General features: G+C 53.0%; 1 protein-coding gene across 2 annotated transcripts in view; it reads left to right on the plus strand.

Annotated features, from left to right (window-relative positions):
- Window positions 1-10,999, plus strand: part of GFPT1 (glutamine--fructose-6-phosphate transaminase 1) — a 36,950-nt gene extending 25,951 nt beyond the window's left edge. The window contains exons 17-19 of one of the 2 annotated variants that reach the window (XM_032091866.1): window positions 373-540; window positions 868-1,029; window positions 8,640-10,999. In XM_032091866.1, coding sequence (XP_031947757.1) covers window positions 373-540; window positions 868-1,029; window positions 8,640-8,669 — 360 coding nt within the window. In that variant the 3' untranslated portion in view covers window positions 8,670-10,999. Of the gene's footprint in view, window positions 1-372; window positions 541-867; window positions 1,030-1,609; window positions 2,043-8,639 lie in introns of those variants that run through there. The other variant, XM_032091865.1, reaches the window with a different exon arrangement.
- Window positions 11,000-15,891: the final 4,892 nt, after the last annotated feature.

The raw sequence follows: 15,891 nt of genomic DNA on the forward strand, positions 1-15,891 counted from the left end.
CACAAACTGGGCACCCTAATAAATTGAAAACTGAGCGTGTACTTTCCAAACCCATACACTGCAGCTTCTACATTTGAGGAGATTCCTGTTGTCAGTGCTGTCCCCACTTTGCCCAGTCAGGCTGGGAGGATGGCTGTGGTGGCTGATGGCAAGTCATAAGGGCTGTGGTGCTTTGGTGGTACAGCTGGAAGTGTTGGTGGCCTGAACAGCCCAGCCCAGGGGCACTGCTCGGATCTGGGTTTTTTGGCCTGACTTGCTTGGATCTGAGGAGAGCCAGAACTGAGTTTCACAAAGTGCAAGAATTCACAGAGGTGATTAAAAAAAATAAAGTAGCATGTTGCTCAAAGTTTTATGAATTTTTTCCCCCTCTAGAAAATAAAAGAAATCACCTACATGCACTCGGAAGGGATCCTGGCTGGGGAGCTGAAGCACGGCCCGCTGGCCCTGGTGGACAAGCTCATGCCTGTGATCATGATCATCATGAGAGACCACACCTATGCCAAGTGCCAGAACGCTCTCCAGCAGGTCATTGCACGGCAGGTAAGGGCCTGGTAAGGTCTGCAGTGCATCAGAAGTGATGCTTTTAATAGAAGAGCAGTTCACAGACACCCAGACTGTTCACTTCGGTGTCATTGCCCACATGTGAGTTCAGTAAGTACTGTGGGCATTTCAAGAGCAAGTTTTGCAACAACTGCAGAAGCCTGGCATGGTCTGCTTAACCCTTAAATACCCCACAGGGCTGCCCAGGGGATGTGATGCTGTTTGGTTCTAAATTGAGTAATAAATTTTGCCACTGACACTCTGCAGAGAAGTGAGGAAAGAACCTTCCAGAGACCTGCTTTCCTTCAGCATTCCCCTCTGTTGCAGGGACGACCTGTGGTGATTTGTGACAAGGAGGACATCGAGACCATTAAGAACAACAAAAGAACAATCAAAGTTCCCCACTCAGTGGACTGTCTGCAGGGGATCCTGAGTGTGATCCCTCTCCAGCTGCTGGCGTTCCACCTCGCCGTGCTCAGGGGCTATGATGTGAGTACAGCACTGCTTCCTCCTGCACTCTGTGTGCTGCCGTGTGCTGGGCGATGCTGCAGGGCTCGGGGGGTGTCTGTGTGACTGCTCGAGCTGCTGGAATGCCCAGGTCCAAGGACTGTCCTGGCCAGTACAGAACTGGGAGGAGGCCCAGTACATGCGGCCGAGTCTGGTGCGGCTGAGCTGGGACGTGTGTCTGGTCTGGTAGGAGCTCACAGGTTCTGGAGGGCTGGCAGGGAGCTCAGAGGAAGGCAACAACCCTCACAAGGGTGCTTGGCAAACGGTTTGGTGTTAGGTATTTGATCTTAATACAGACACTGGCCTCTACCTGTTATCAGTGACCTCTTATCATTTGAGCACTGGAACTACGTGGACTAAAGGGACTCCCTCCTTAGTTTTGAGAGGAGTTGTAACAATTAAGGTTGTGGACTTTTTTCTGCACTGATTATCCTAAATTAACATGAGAATATGTTGTTTTCAGTTGAAACACAGAACAGACATTCCACACGTTACAAAGTTATACACAAACAAACAGTGTGTAAATACTCACAAGCCTGTTCTTTCTCCTCCCTCTCTGCAGGTTGATTTTCCAAGAAATCTGGCCAAGTCCGTAACTGTAGAGTGAAAGATCATCTGAATCATAGGGGCAAAGGGGAATTAAATGAAAGACTTTTTTTGGTACCAAAATAACTTGATTTTAAAGCCCCCTAGGTAAATCTTATTTTGCTAAATCATTGTTTGTGTGTAAGATCACCATAATTCCATTACATTAGTGATTGTCCAATTGATTCCACATGCTATGTCAATAGCTCTGGGTTTTTTTGAACAACAGACTTCCATGAAAGATGTTAAATGGTTTTCCTTAAAGATTGCTGAGTCTTCTAGGTAAGGGGCCCTCCATTTTACTTTGAGCTGATGTCATTGTCTCTTACCCCATGTGGCTCATTCCAGTCATTGATGAGAAACCACTGAAGGAATTAATCAGTCAGCTGTCATGCTCTCAGGCAGTGAAGCAGGACACCAGAATACACACCTGGAACAAGAGCTGGTACTGGTCACGCTTGTGCAGATATTCTACCAGTGAAGGAAACTGCAGACAAGCCTTTGGGTAAATTCCTGCCTCAGGTACACGAGGGAATTCAGCTGAGCTGTCACAGCCTCCTCGCTCCTGGGCACGTGGTGAATGTGCCAAGGAGAGAACGCTGCTCCAGAAGGATTTTATCTATGCCAAAAACATAGCAAGTGACAATCTCGTAGCCATGGTGGCCACGGCGTGGTGTGACCTCAGTGTGGCCAGTGGGACCCGCCCTAGCTGGGACTGGGAGCACTGGCTGGCCAGTGGGGGTGAGGGCAGAGAGGAGTGACCAGTGCTCGCCCTGAGCTGGTGGCTGTTGCTGCTGATGGTTGGTTGGGGTTTTTTAAAACAAGTGCTGAGGGTTTTCCCCCCAAACTGAGGGGCACTGGGGCATTGTAACACACCTGAGTGTCCCAGCTCTGTGCACACACCTGGGTGTCCCAGCTCTGTGCACACACCTGAGTGTCCCAGCTCTGTGCACACACCTGGGTGTCCCAGCTCTGTGCACACACCTGGGTGTCCCAGCTCTGTGCACACACCTGAGTGTCCCAGCTCTGTGCACACACCTGAGTGTCCCAGCTCTGTGCACACACCTGAGGGACCCAGCTCTGTGCACACACCTGAGTGTCCCAGCTCTGTGCACACACCTGAGTGACCCAGCTCTGTGCACACACCTGGGTGACCCAGCTCTGTGCACACACCTGAGTGACCCAGCTCTGTGCACACACCTGAGTGTCCCAGCTCTGTGCACACACCTGAGTGACCCAGCTCTGTGCACACACCTGGGTGTCCCAGCTCTGTGCACACACCTGGGTGACCCAGCTCTGTGCACACACCTGAGTGTCCCAGCTCTGTGGACACACCTGAGTGACCCAGCTCTGTGCACACACCTGGGTGTCCCAGCTCTGTGCACACACCTGGGTGACCCAGCTCTGTGGACACACCTGAGTGTCCCAGCTCTGTGGACACACCTGGGTGACCCAGCTCTGTGCACACACCTGAGTGTCCCAGCTCTGTGCACACACCTGGGTGACCCAGCTCTGTGCACACACCTGAGTGTCCCAGCTCTGTGCACACACCTGGGTGACCCAGCTCTGTGCACACACCTGAGTGTCCCAGCTCTGTGGACACACCTGAGTGACCCAGCTCTGTGCACACACCTGGGTGTCCCAGCTCTGTGCACACACCTGAGTGACCCAGCTCTGTGCACACACCTGAGTGACCCAGCTCTGTGCAGGGCTTTTTGCTGCAGGTCACTCTCTGGTCTGGGTGTGTTTCTGCCTTGTGTCTCCCCAGCAGAGAGGGCTCTAAAGCTCCTTCCTGAAGCTTGTTTAGCCAAAGTCCCCTGATGACAGCGAGGGCTCAGGTTTATTTAGCAGCAGTTCTTGTGTGACTTGTGTCAAATTCAGCTGATTTCAAATTGAAGGGGATAAAAAGGCTCCATAAACACGACACAAATAAATACCTTGGTAATATTTCTATAACAAGCTTGAAGAGAATCAGAAATGACACAGAAAATATACCTTCAGGACTCAAAACTTTTCTGAGGAAAAGTTGGCTTTTTCTGAGTCATCAAAGGGCAGTTATTATGTATTTCCTAATGCAAAAAAGTGAATTTCCTCCCACCTTGCTGGGTTTTGAATTAACCTTTCACAGGCACCGTAAAAACATGCTACCAGGTATAAAGTGGTGCTGATGAATATTCCAGGTCATTTACTGCCCCTGAAAAATGGCTTTAGCAGATGCAGTGCCTGGGGACTGCCCAGCACCCTGCAAACCCCGGTTCCCCTGGCACAGGGCGCCAAGTGCTGCACAAACACGACCCAGGCTGGTCCATGGCTGCTCCGAGCAAGGCATTCCCAAAGACTCTGCAGGAATTCTGCAATGTATAAACCCACAGGGACTATTTCACTGCAGTTCAGTGTCAGCTCAAGGCTCAGTTTCATTGTGAGAATGAAATGCTGCGTGCCTGGAAACAGCTTCTCAAAGCCAGTGTATGTGTTTATTATCATATTCAGACTATTAATTTATGAACACATTGTGCTGCCAGTGTCTGTTTAAGAACAAAGTAGTAAATGCTGCATTTTAGTTCAGCAAATGCTGTGTGTGTGAGGCACTGCCCTGTGGCAGCTGTGCCTCTGCCTAAACATGACCAGGAGCCCTCCCTGCTTCACTGGAGGATGATAATTGTCCTTAAGGAAAAAACAAGGCACGTTCAGTGCTAACAGGTGGAAGACAGGTCCTCCTCTTCCTCCTCCTGCTCCTCCTCCTCCTCTTCCTCTTCCCTCCAGCTTGCTTAAGAGAAACTGTGCAGGGCTGGATCCAGGCCGGGCTCCCCCTGGATCCTCCTGGCACAGGGATGTGCAGTGTCCCCATCCTTTGTTCTGAAACAGCCCCACAAGGGAATTATTTTGGAACGGATGCCCTTTTTCCCCGCCTGCAGCCAGCATTGCTTTTACCCTGCCTTGCACAGAGGGCTGCCCGTGGGCAGGGGGGGCAGACACCCCTGTGAACACAAGCTGCTGCTCAGCAGAAGTTTGTTAGTGCAGGCTGTTAGACATTTGTGAAAGTTGTGTTCAAAGAGGACCAAAGAACAGGAGTCTGAGTCAGAAATGTCCGCTGTGACGCGGCCGTGTCGGTGGAGCTGCAGAGCTCGTGCTGAGCTCTCTGGGCTTGTGCTGTGCCAGACAAATCCTTGTTCCGTGTAGCTGGGGGTATTGATGGGTCAGGGGAACAGGTAGTGCCCACCCCCACCTCTGCCAGCAAACTGCCTGGAGTGTCAAACTCTTGTCTGCCAAATCTGAGGGCTCGGAGCTGTTGCAGTGAGGCTGATGGATGTTGTAGGCTCGGTCTCAAAGGATGCTCTGGAGCACACCTGTGTGAAGAATTTCTCTGCTGAGCGTAGCAGGGAACCTGTTAAAGCATCTCGTTGTTGTTGTTGCCATGCAGTGTGAAGTGAGAATGTACAAAGGACTCTTTTTAGCTTTCCTTACCTCATTTTGTCCACGTGTTGCATTTCGATGAACAGATGATGTTTCTCTTTTCCGTAGAAAACTTTTAGGATGTCTCGTGGTATTTATTAACAGCCAGTCTTCTGCTCTCCCAAATGAATGTTTTGCTTACTGAGCCAGTAAAATTCTCTCCTTCCTCACTGAGATGTTGAAAAATTCAGTAGCCCTGTCTCTAAAATTGAGCCACAGGTAAATACAGAGAAAGGCTTTTGCCACCTGGAATAGCAGCTCCTATTTCTGCCTGCTTTGGTCACAGTTTATTTTTGGTATAAATAACTCTGTTCCTCACCTGCAGAGACTCAAGGGAAGCCCTGAGGTCTTGGGGGGTTTTAATTTCCAAAGACCAGAGAGCTCCCAGCTCAGCATATGTTTCTGCCCAGCAGTTCTCAGACAGATTTCACACTGCTGGGAAGATTCCACACACACACAAATGGAGCTGCACATGGAATATGCTGCAGCCAGAAAGGTTTTTTTCCCCCAGCCCTGCTGCAGAAGGGCTGTGGACAGTTTTTTCCCAGATTTGTCCTAGTCAGCACTGTCTGTGCACATTCTCACCAAGAGCCCCCAGCAGTGCCTGGGTGGCTGGCCCTGGGCAGGGCCGTCTCCTGTGGCTCTTCTGTCCCAAAAGCTGCCTGGACTCCCTGTGTTGGGTCAGGCTCAGCCCCCTGTGCTGAGAGAGCCAAAAGCTTCACCCAGAGCCTTTCCCAGTCACCTGGGATGGAGCTCGTGGGCCTCATGCAAAACCTCAGTGTGGAGCCTTAAGCCCAGCCCAGGCACGGGGGGCTGGTTGAGCTGCAGAGTGAAGCATCCAAAGGCACAAGTCAAACCCACACCAGTGCAGAATTGGGCCTTTCCCCTTCCTGGCTGTCCCTAGGAGTCCTTGATGCCACAAGCAGGTGCCTGGTGGCCGTGTTGGATGGAGGGAGGGACTAAAATTAAGTGGCTTAAGTGGCACGTCAGTGTTTAGCTGTGGCTAATTTTGGATCCTACCTGAATGTACCAAACTTGCCTCAAAGCATGGAGTCCCTCCTCTTCATCAGAAACAGGAAGAAGAAACATTTGGGTTGGAAAAAAAAAAAGGAAAGAAAACTATTTGCCTTCAATTCAGTTTCTGTAAATAGACATTTGAGTGGCAAACCCACATTTCCTCCCTTGTAGATTCTCTGCCTCTGCTGTACATATCCAGCTGGCTTGGGTTGTGGGGACCAGACTGTACCGTGTTTCCTGTCGTGTGCTGTATGCAGAAGATGTCTTACTTTTGTCTGTAGTGTTTTATAATTTGGGTTTTGTCTCTTTGCTTACTTTTTTTGTATCTCACCCTTTGAATAAAATCAAGTGCCCTACATGAAACAAACGGAATTACTGGTCTTCAGTTAAATCCATTAAGAACAGGTGTAGCCCCTGTGGAAGTTAAGAGCTGGATGTACAAAGCGGAAAACCTCAGGGCTTAACTTGCCCCTCTCCTGACCAGCCAGGCTCTTTTCAGGTCAGAGATTCAGCCTGTATTTCATTTTTTGCATTTCACCTGCCCTTTCCTAACCGATTTTTTCCACTCTGTGGAAAGCCTATCAAATCCCCCTAAGGCAGAACAGTTCCTGCAACCTTCTGTTCCTTAATTCTTATTTAATGACCCCTTTTCTATCACTGAGAAGGTTGCAGTCAGCACAGCCCATACCTGCCCCGTGCTCGGTGAGCGTTTCTCACGTTCCACAACTTCTGAAAATTCGTGGCTTCTTTTCCCAGGAAGAGCCCTGCGTGGGTAAGGCTGAGCTGGGACCGTGGGGGTCATGTCAGACCAACGCTGGGGGCTCAGGGCTTGGTCAGGGCTCAAACACACCTGGGTGGCTTTGAAAGGGAATCCCACGGTGACAAAACGCTGAAACCCCCCCTCCTCCAGCTGGGCCATTCAGGGATTGGTTTCCTCAGGGATCTTTGCCTCTCCAGGGACGCAGCATCAAACTCCAGCGTTGACTTTCTTAGACAAAGGGAGCAGCTCAGGCTTCTCCTGTCAAAGACCTTTCCTGTACAAGAAGCAGCCCTGAAAGGCTGGGGGGGCTGGGCCGAGCTCATGGCCTGCACAGGGGGACACAAACCCCACGAGGTACCTGAAGCTGGCTGCGTAACCAGAGCCACCCTCCAGTACAGGGGGTGGGTGGGAAAAGCCAGCTGCAGCCACCAAACCTCTCCAGCACGAGCCCAGCACAGACAGAATGGCCCCTGTGGCCACTGGCCACTCGGGGGCCACTCGGGGCCGTGGCAGGGACTCTCATCCCTGCTGGCATTCCTTGCAGCAGCTCCTTTCCCCAGGCTTTGCCCAGCCCAGCCCTGGAACTGCTGACAGGGAAAATTCTCTTCTGCCCGGACAGCCCCAGCTGGCCCTGCCTGAGGAGAGCCCAGGCACACGGGCCCCACACCAGGGCAGGATGGTCACTCTCAGAGGTGACCTCCAGCCTCCCTGGTGACACAACACCGAGCCTGAGCCTCCGGCCCTCACCCGCTGGAATTTAGGGGGGATTTCAGACCTGCACAAAGCTGGGCATGACGCACGCAGGAGAAATTCCCACTGAGCCACACCACGAGGAGACAGGTTTCGGAGACCCAGTGAAGGTGTGTGCCAGCCCTTGCTGACAGAGGATGGCAGTTCTCATCCTCCCCCTCTCCACCTGAGCCTGGCACAGCCACGTCCCCTCCCTCGGGCCCTCAGGAAGGCTCAGACACAGCCTGAAGTGTTGGATGAATCCAGTGCCTCTGTGGATGAATGAAGTGGCTTGAGGATGTCCCTGCAGGACCCCAGCCAAGCCAGACAGGAGCTGAGGGGGTCCAGAGGCACCTGCATGCAGTGGAGCAGCTGGATTAGGGAGGAATTTTTGCTGTATGGACACAGGAGCTGGGACAGGGATCAGCAGGGGCTGAAGTCATCTGCTTCTCATTCTGCTCCAGGTGCTTCCAGCCAGGAACAAGGGTTGGTCACAGCCCCAAGGTTTGTCCCAGGCTTTGCTGGCTCAGCTGAGAGGGGCAGGAATGGGCTCAGGAAGCACCTGCAGGCTGGGTCTCACCTGGGTGAAGCCCAGCACAGTGAAAGGGGAAGGAGGCAGACATTTGGGGGCAATCATCTCTCCCAGAGAAGGACATCTGAATTTTCCCCTGCTGGAAAGGCCACTGCTCAGCCACCAGATGCCACTTTGTGCAGTTCAAGGTGCCACTGAGGGCACAGCTCCTGCTGAGCAGGAGAGACAAAGCAAGAGCTCAAACCTGCTCCTAAATCCTTTGCCCTTTGGAATCTGCCCCATCTCCCCAAGGAGTGCTCTGGATGTCACACCCCTCCCGTTTGTGTTACCACGTGTCTAAGGCCCCTCAAATCCAGGGGTTTTCATTCCCCACACTGCAGTGGTGCTGGATCGATGCCACAAGCAGCCAAAGACCCCGTCCCAGGGCTGTTGTTTCCATGGCTGCCTGTCCCTGTTGCAGGGGGATCATTCCCTGTCCCAGGGCTGTTGTTTTTATGGCTCCTGTCCCTTTTGCAGGTCGATCGCATCGCTGCCTCCAGAGACTGAGCACCAGCACTGCCCCCGGAGCTGCTGCAGCGCCCGAGGGCCTCGAGGAGCAGGAGCCAGGGGTGAGCGGGGACAGCCAGAGAGCGCCCTGGGGTGACACCGTCCCTGGGGTGACACCGTCCCTCATATGACACCAGACCTGTGGTGACACTGGCCCTGGGGTGACACCATCCCAAAGGTGACACCATCCCAAGGGTGACACCAGCCCAAAGGTGACATTGGCACGGAGGTGATGCCATCCCAAGGGTGGCACTATGCCAAGGATGATGCCATCCCAAGGGTGACACCAGCCCTGGTCCCACCGAGGCCCCAGTCTTGGTCCCCTCTGCTCCACAGCCCAGCCCAGCACCCTGAGTGAGTAGCACTGAACAAAGCCCGGAGCCACCCCTGGGTGGGTGACACACACTCAGAGGTCGCTCTGCTCACTGCTTGTGTTTTGCACTGAAGTTCTTGTCTTGTTTGTAGGTTTTAAACAATAAAAAGCTCCAAAAATTGTCTTGATTTTTAGAGCAAATGCCAAAAGCGGAGTGCTCTGCTTTAGAAATGCCGGTTTGTCTGTTCTTGGATGGTTCCTTCCCTTCTTGGCTTCTGCAGCCCAGGAAACAAAGCCAAATTCACAGCTCCTCCCTGCTCCCCCTTCTTTCCCTGTTCAATGACAGTTCTGAGGGCTTTGACTCAGATTTCCCCCCTTGTGTCTCCTTCAGACAGAGCTTGAGGGCTGGGCCTTCAGTCCTGGTGGTGGCTTTGTCACAAGAGCCTGGCTGGACAGTCCTGCACTTTGCTCAACACACCAGACCCATGGGGACAAGGACAGTTCGTCAAAAATACCCCAACCCAACCCCAAAACCCGCTGAGGTGTCCACAGCGAGCTGCTGGGAGTAGAGAAAAGCCAGCACCTCCCACAGGACTAGCTCAGGAAACTCCAAGCCCACGAGGGAGGCAGAGGAGCAGAGGTTTGGTGTCCACACTCGGGGAGCCCAGCGGGAATCAGCTCCTCTGACGGGAGTGCATTTAAAAATTAATACAGAGCAAAAATGTTCCAGGCTGCACCAGCCCCAACTGGACTGACAAAGCAAAGCTGGGAAAAGCTTTGATGCTTTTGCACAAAACCAAAGCCCCGACAGCGCAGAGCGTGTCCAAGGGCAGGCCCAGCCCCTCCTGCTCCTGCAGCAGCACCAGCAGCTCCCCTCCTGCTGCAAACTGGTGCAGCTCTGCAAGGCATTGCTGATCGAGGCAGCATCCCCCTCCCTGTCGGGGCCAGAGATCCCTGAGCTCCTCCAGCAGCCTCCTCCCCGCTCCCTGGAGCACGGGAAGCAGCTCTGGGATCCCTCTGGGATCCCTCAGCGTTCGTGCATCACAAACTGCAGCGCTCTGGGCTCGGCACACGGAGCATCCCACAGCTCATCCCTTCCCGGCTGCAGAGAGGGAGGAGGAGGAGGAGGGAAAAAACCCAACCCAAACCAACATCCTGAGGTTCCAGTGCAGTGATTTATCACCGAGCTGGCTGCAGACAGGCACACAGACGGACACACAGACACAGACAGACAGACAGCCCCAGTGCAGCTGATGCTGCCTCGCTGTCTCCCCGCGGACCTCACTGTGATTAAATCACGCTCCAACAACAGCAGAGAGGCAGGGGAAAAGCGGTCAGGAATTTTTGGACAGGAAATAGATGGGAAGAGGAGGGGAGTGTGAGGGACACGAGCAGTTCACTGCTCTGTCCTCTCCTGCAGCCACAGGGGGAGGAACCCCCAGGGCCGGGGTCCCCATTCCCACGAGCTCCTGTCCCCATGGTGGTGGCATCCCTCTCTCCGAGGTCTGTGCAAGCTCAGCGGAGCCGAGCTGAGCCCAGAAGGAGTTGGCATCACTTGAATCCAAAGGCATTTTCTCCAAGCACAGCGAGGACCACAGGGAAAGGAACATCTCAGAGAATTCCCTGACAGGCACCGGACACTCTGCCGGCTGCAACCGCCCCAAATGAACTCAAACCCCTTCTCTGGTGCTTCAGCTCAGAGTTATTCAAGAGGATTGCACTGAACTCCTTTAGCTCCTGCAGTGGTTTGTCTGCAGCAGGGATGAACCAAGGACCAGGACCAGGACCAGGACCATTCGTGGTGGCAGCAGAGCTCCTGAGCAGGAGGAGCCCATCACTGCAGGACCACGGCTGTTCCCAGCTGTCACTGGGATAACTGGGGAGGAAACACTCAGAGAAACCATCCCACAGCCTCCAGCCATGAGCACCCATCGGATCAGGCCTCTGGAGAAGGGATCCGTAAGGCTGTCTGTAAATGTGACTCTGCCAAGATGCTTTAGATATCTGCAGCAGAGCATAAAGTAACCATTGTCAGCTTGAAAAATGCATTAGACCTCAAAAAGGCCTCTGGTAAAAAGAAAGAATAAAAAAAGGGGGGCAGAGAGAAGGGAGAAAAAACTGTTTATTTTTCAGTTTTGCCCGACTACAGTTCGCAGTAAATATTTTTTTCAGATAAATAATTTGCTGCTGTTGTTTTCAGACAAATACAGCAAATAAATCTCCCTTGTTTAAAGCCTTGATCTGAATTACTTTGTAGAGAAACGCAAACGTTTCCTCTGGGGACTCAGCATTCTCCTCCCCTAAGTACTGCAGCAAACACGGAGAGGTGAAGATCTCCCAGAAGAAGCTCAGGAGCTCTGCCCTGCACACCCCCGGTGGTGCCACCCGTGTCCCCCGTGTCCCTCGTGTCCCCCATGTCCTGCCCCGCGCCCACCCCCGGAGCCAGCGGGAAGTTTCCTCCCCCCCCGGCAATCCCACGCAGGGATTTCTGTGATTTCCCCTGTTCAGACTGGTTCCAGAGCTGTTCTGCTGTGGGAGCTCAGAGGTGTCAGAGTTCCTTCTCCAAACCCAGATTTGGATTCACTGTGAATTATTCATGGTGCTCCCGACCTCTGCCTGCTAACCCTGAATAATCAAAGACCCCTTAAGCCAACAGGATCCCTACCTGCTGTTCCCCACAAAGATCTGTGTTTATCCTACCGAATCAATGGATTCCCTGGCTGTTCTCCAGCAGTTTGTGCCTTCTTTTTTCTCCCTCACATTTGGGTCTGTTTCTTATTTATTTAATTTTATGTTGTGGGAATGTAGAAATGTGCCACAGTGGATGGGGCCGCTGGCCTGGGTGGTCCCGCACTTGGCCCAGCTGGTGCCTGAGTCAGCCAAGCTGTTGCAGGAAAGAATCCTTTGGAAGGGGTATAAAGTGAAGGCCAAACCCTGCAGTCCTTGTTCCATAAAACATCCCCAGGACGCCCCAGCGCCTCCAGCACCAGCAGCTGTCCCCAGACACAGCTCCCTCTGTTCCTCAGGGCAGGCAGACGCCGTCAGTGAGGGACAGACCCCCCCTCACAGCCCATCCTGGAGAGGGGCAAATCAACCAAACAGGAACATCCAGGCTGGAAAAAGGCACAGGTGGGGACCAGGACCCCTGTGGCTGATGCCACCAGGCACTGAGGGGGTTTAACCCAGCACAGCTGCAGGAACCTGGGGGATGATGCTGCACCACCTGCAAATCATGGGACCCTGGGATGGTTTGGGTGGGAAGGAACTTTAAAGCCCATCCAGTGCCACCCCTGCCATGGGCAGGGACACCTCCCACTGTCCCAGGAGCAAAACTGCTGAACACTTTTCCTGGGTTTTTTTTTGCCTCTGAAGGCTGAGGGTGTCCCATGTACCCTCAGCCACGCCCATTGCCATGTACCAGGAATTAAAGCTGAGGGTCCCATGTACCCTCAGCTGTACGCCCATTGCCACAGCCAGGAATTAAAACTGCATTTCTCTGCCTTATCTGGGTCAATGCAAATTTCCTCAGTCTCCCAAAAAGCATCTTATGAGATTCTCCTACAGCTGCAAAGGAGAGAACAAGGGTTTGCTGTCATGTCTGGAGGAGGAGTTGTTGTCACAGGAATGTCTCAGAGCACCCAGGACACAAGTCACAGCTCTGCCAACAACTCCCTCTTTCACCCTTGACAGGTTATGTGCCTCCCCATCCTTCCTTAATGAAAAACCAGACTTATTTTATTTTGCAAGTCGATTATTTTTGCTGGATTATCTCAGGCTGGAGGAGCAGCCTGGCCCAAGCCACCCCAATCCCTCCCCAGACAGGGACAGGCAGAGGCAGACAAGTGATGATGACTTCAGAATTTGACCTTCTGAGCTGGGCTGTTTGAAAAAACAAACAAGAAGCTGTCTGATGCTGCTGCAGTTATTTCAATACATTTTTAGCAACTGGAAACCTCTCCAGTTTCCACGACAGGCTGTGGGACAGGCGGCTGGGATCACTTTTACTTTCAGCATCGCACGCCCCCAGACACTCACCCTACCCCCAAAAAGTTATCAACTGTCAAGCTCACACCAAAGCAGAAGCTCCCCAGTTCTGTCCCGTGGCACCAGCTCTGGCAGTCTGTGGAATGCTGCCCCTGCAGCCCAGGCTGGCTCCCTCCCTGCCCTGCCTTAGACACAGCTGAAAATACCCCCCACTCATTCCCAGTGTTGTTTTTCCACATCTGCCGCTGCTGTGGTTACTGCAGCCCTTCAGAGCAGGGAGGGTGGGGCCCTGCACACGGGGAGGGCATTTCCAGGTGTTTCATCCTTTCATCCTTTTATTTAAGGTATTCAGAGGCTCACAAGTGCCCACACCTTAAATAAAACCCGGGAATCAATCCCAGCCTCCTCCCCTTCAGTCAGGAGCATCTGCAATGTACAGAAATTTTCATCCTGTCTGAACCCAGGCACTGCAGAGCCCAAAAATCTCACTTTCCCAGAGGATTTTCCCAGCTTTTCTTTCAAACAGCTCCAGATTTGCCCCCACAGGTCACAGCCACGGCAAGATGGGATATTCCATGGGAATGCTGACTGGCAGGCAGAGCTTGTCAAGGCCAGAAGTGCTCACGTTTCACATGTCACCAGGAACAGACTGAAGGAATGCAGACATTCCCTATTCCTGCCCGGCTTTTCCTTTCCCAGAGACTTTCCATTGAGTAAGAAATACCTCGAGAAAGGATCCCGACACCCCTGCTCCCTGGTGGGCCCACACTGACCACAGGGTCTCACAGGCAGCAGGGGAGAAGCACAAAGCATCTCCTGGAGGCAGCTGAAGACTCACACACCCAGAGGGGATGCCAGAGAGGATTTGAGATGGGAATGGAAAGTGGAATTTAGAAATCCCCAGCTTTCCTGCGAGTAGGAGTTACCTCATTGCTAAGTTCAGTTTTCCACTCCCTGTGGTATTTTTGCACGCTATGGTTTCTCCATCCCTGTTAATTCCTCCAGCTCTGGAAAAGGCCCCACGATTTAATGTCTGTGAAGAGCCACAGAATTCCCTGCTCGGGCTGCAGCTCTGGCCACATCAGCACAAGCCAGGATGTCCCCTGGGTGGAGGCGACAAGTCCTTCACCATCAGGGACACCTCACCTTGGGGGACAACTGCACTGACCTTGTGGCATGAGAAAACATTTTCCCTCGTGCTCTGCACCTTTCCAAGATATTTTTCCTTCCCACACTACCAGGAAGGACCCTTCAAAACATTTAAGTATTAAAAAATACTTAAATAATCTGAAAGTTCTGGCAATGTGCTACAGACTTTCAGCCACAGTCTGCATCCAGGGTGATTTATTTTATAGCTCGTGTTATTTTTACAAGTCACTTTATAGCTGTTTCTGAAATAAAAAGATGCATTACACTCTCCAGCAGCACCACAGCAGAGGATGCTGTGTCTGAGTCCCCCTGGCGTTTCCATCAGCCGCACACAAACCCTTATCTATGACTCAGATGGGGCTTTCTCTGCCAAATTTAGGGAGAAAAAAGCAATTTCTTTCCCTGCCAAGTGAGGAGCTCCTCAGCTTTCCCAGGGCAGATGAGCCTTTGGAAGAACAAGCAGGATTCACTGGCAGGGAGAGCCCTGGGAACAGCCCCCCAGACACAGCCAGGGCCGGGGGCTGTTCCCTGAGCCCACCCGGGCCCCCTGACCTGTAACTGTGTGTCCGGCACAGCCTCTGGCCAGAGGGACAAAGCCCAGGACGGAGTGGCCTCTCCCTTGCAGCCTCAGCACAAAAAGAAGAGGAATCCCTGCAAATGGCCCAGCCAGGACCCACCATTTGGCTCCTTGCAGCTGCCCCAGCCCCATCCCAGTCTCCCCCACACCCCTCCCCGAGCCCCCCAGTGCCCTCAGCACCGGACTGGGAGCCCAGCCCTGCTCCCACTGGGTCCAGCTGCCGGCCATGACCCAGGCTCGGGGTGCCCACGGACCGGCCGTGTCCCTGTGATGCTGCGGGGACACTTGGCTCCAAAATAAACCTTCTGCCTGGGGACATCTGCCCTGTCCTGATCTGGTGCTGTGGTGGCAGCGCAGTGGGGCTCCCTGGGGGTCGAGGGGTTCCTGGAGCTGAGGGAAAGGCAATCCAGCCTGCCCCGGTCCCCGTGTTCTCCTGGTTTTGTCTCCCCAGACCAGCGATGGTTCTTTAAGCAGAGCTGCGCAGCCACTCCTGTGTATTTCCCTGCCCTGAGCGACCCAGAGCTGCCATCAGAGCGGCTCTGCATCGTCCCTTCTGAGCTTGGGCTAAGCTCAGGTGTAACTTTCTTGGGTTTTTTCACCTGACCCCTTCCGAGCAAAGCAACTGAGATTTTCTTGGAGTCTCCATTTAAAAAACACCTTCTGTCTGAGTGACAGCAGGACCTGCTGAGCACTGCGACTTCCCTCTGGCGTTCTCCAGGTACAAGTTTGGTTTAAACCAAACACGGGAAGGAAAAAGCAGGCTGAGTCCAGACAAGCAGGGTCTGATGTGCTGAGGGAACAGCCAGCTCACCTTTGCAGAGGAAGGTAAAGCCTGTGAGCTTGGGCAGGTGTTGGCTGGGCCCAGAGCCAGAGGCTGAACTTCTTCACGCTCCACGGAATATCAGAACAACCATATCAAAATCCGGATGAGCTGGGGTAGCTAAGCTTGGTTATTCCTGTTAGAGGCACCTCTGGTGAAGGTTCCTGAGCCAGTTTTGTGAAAAGGGAGATTCTGGGAGGAATTGACAGTCTAGGCTCTGTCACATCCCAAAGAAAACAGCTTTTGTGTCAGAAGTGCTCTGGGCTCTTGGGAAGAAAATCACCAAGCTCGAGTTCTCCAGGGTAATGAAAAACCAGTTTATGAGAATCTGTTGCCCAGGATTTGCTTTGCCTTGGCAAGGAATTGTTCAGAGCCCAGC

The sequence above is a fragment of the Corvus moneduloides genome, chromosome 27 (genome assembly GCF_009650955.1).
Source record: "Corvus moneduloides isolate bCorMon1 chromosome 27, bCorMon1.pri, whole genome shotgun sequence".
Classification (NCBI taxonomy): Eukaryota; Metazoa; Chordata; class Aves; order Passeriformes; family Corvidae; genus Corvus; species Corvus moneduloides.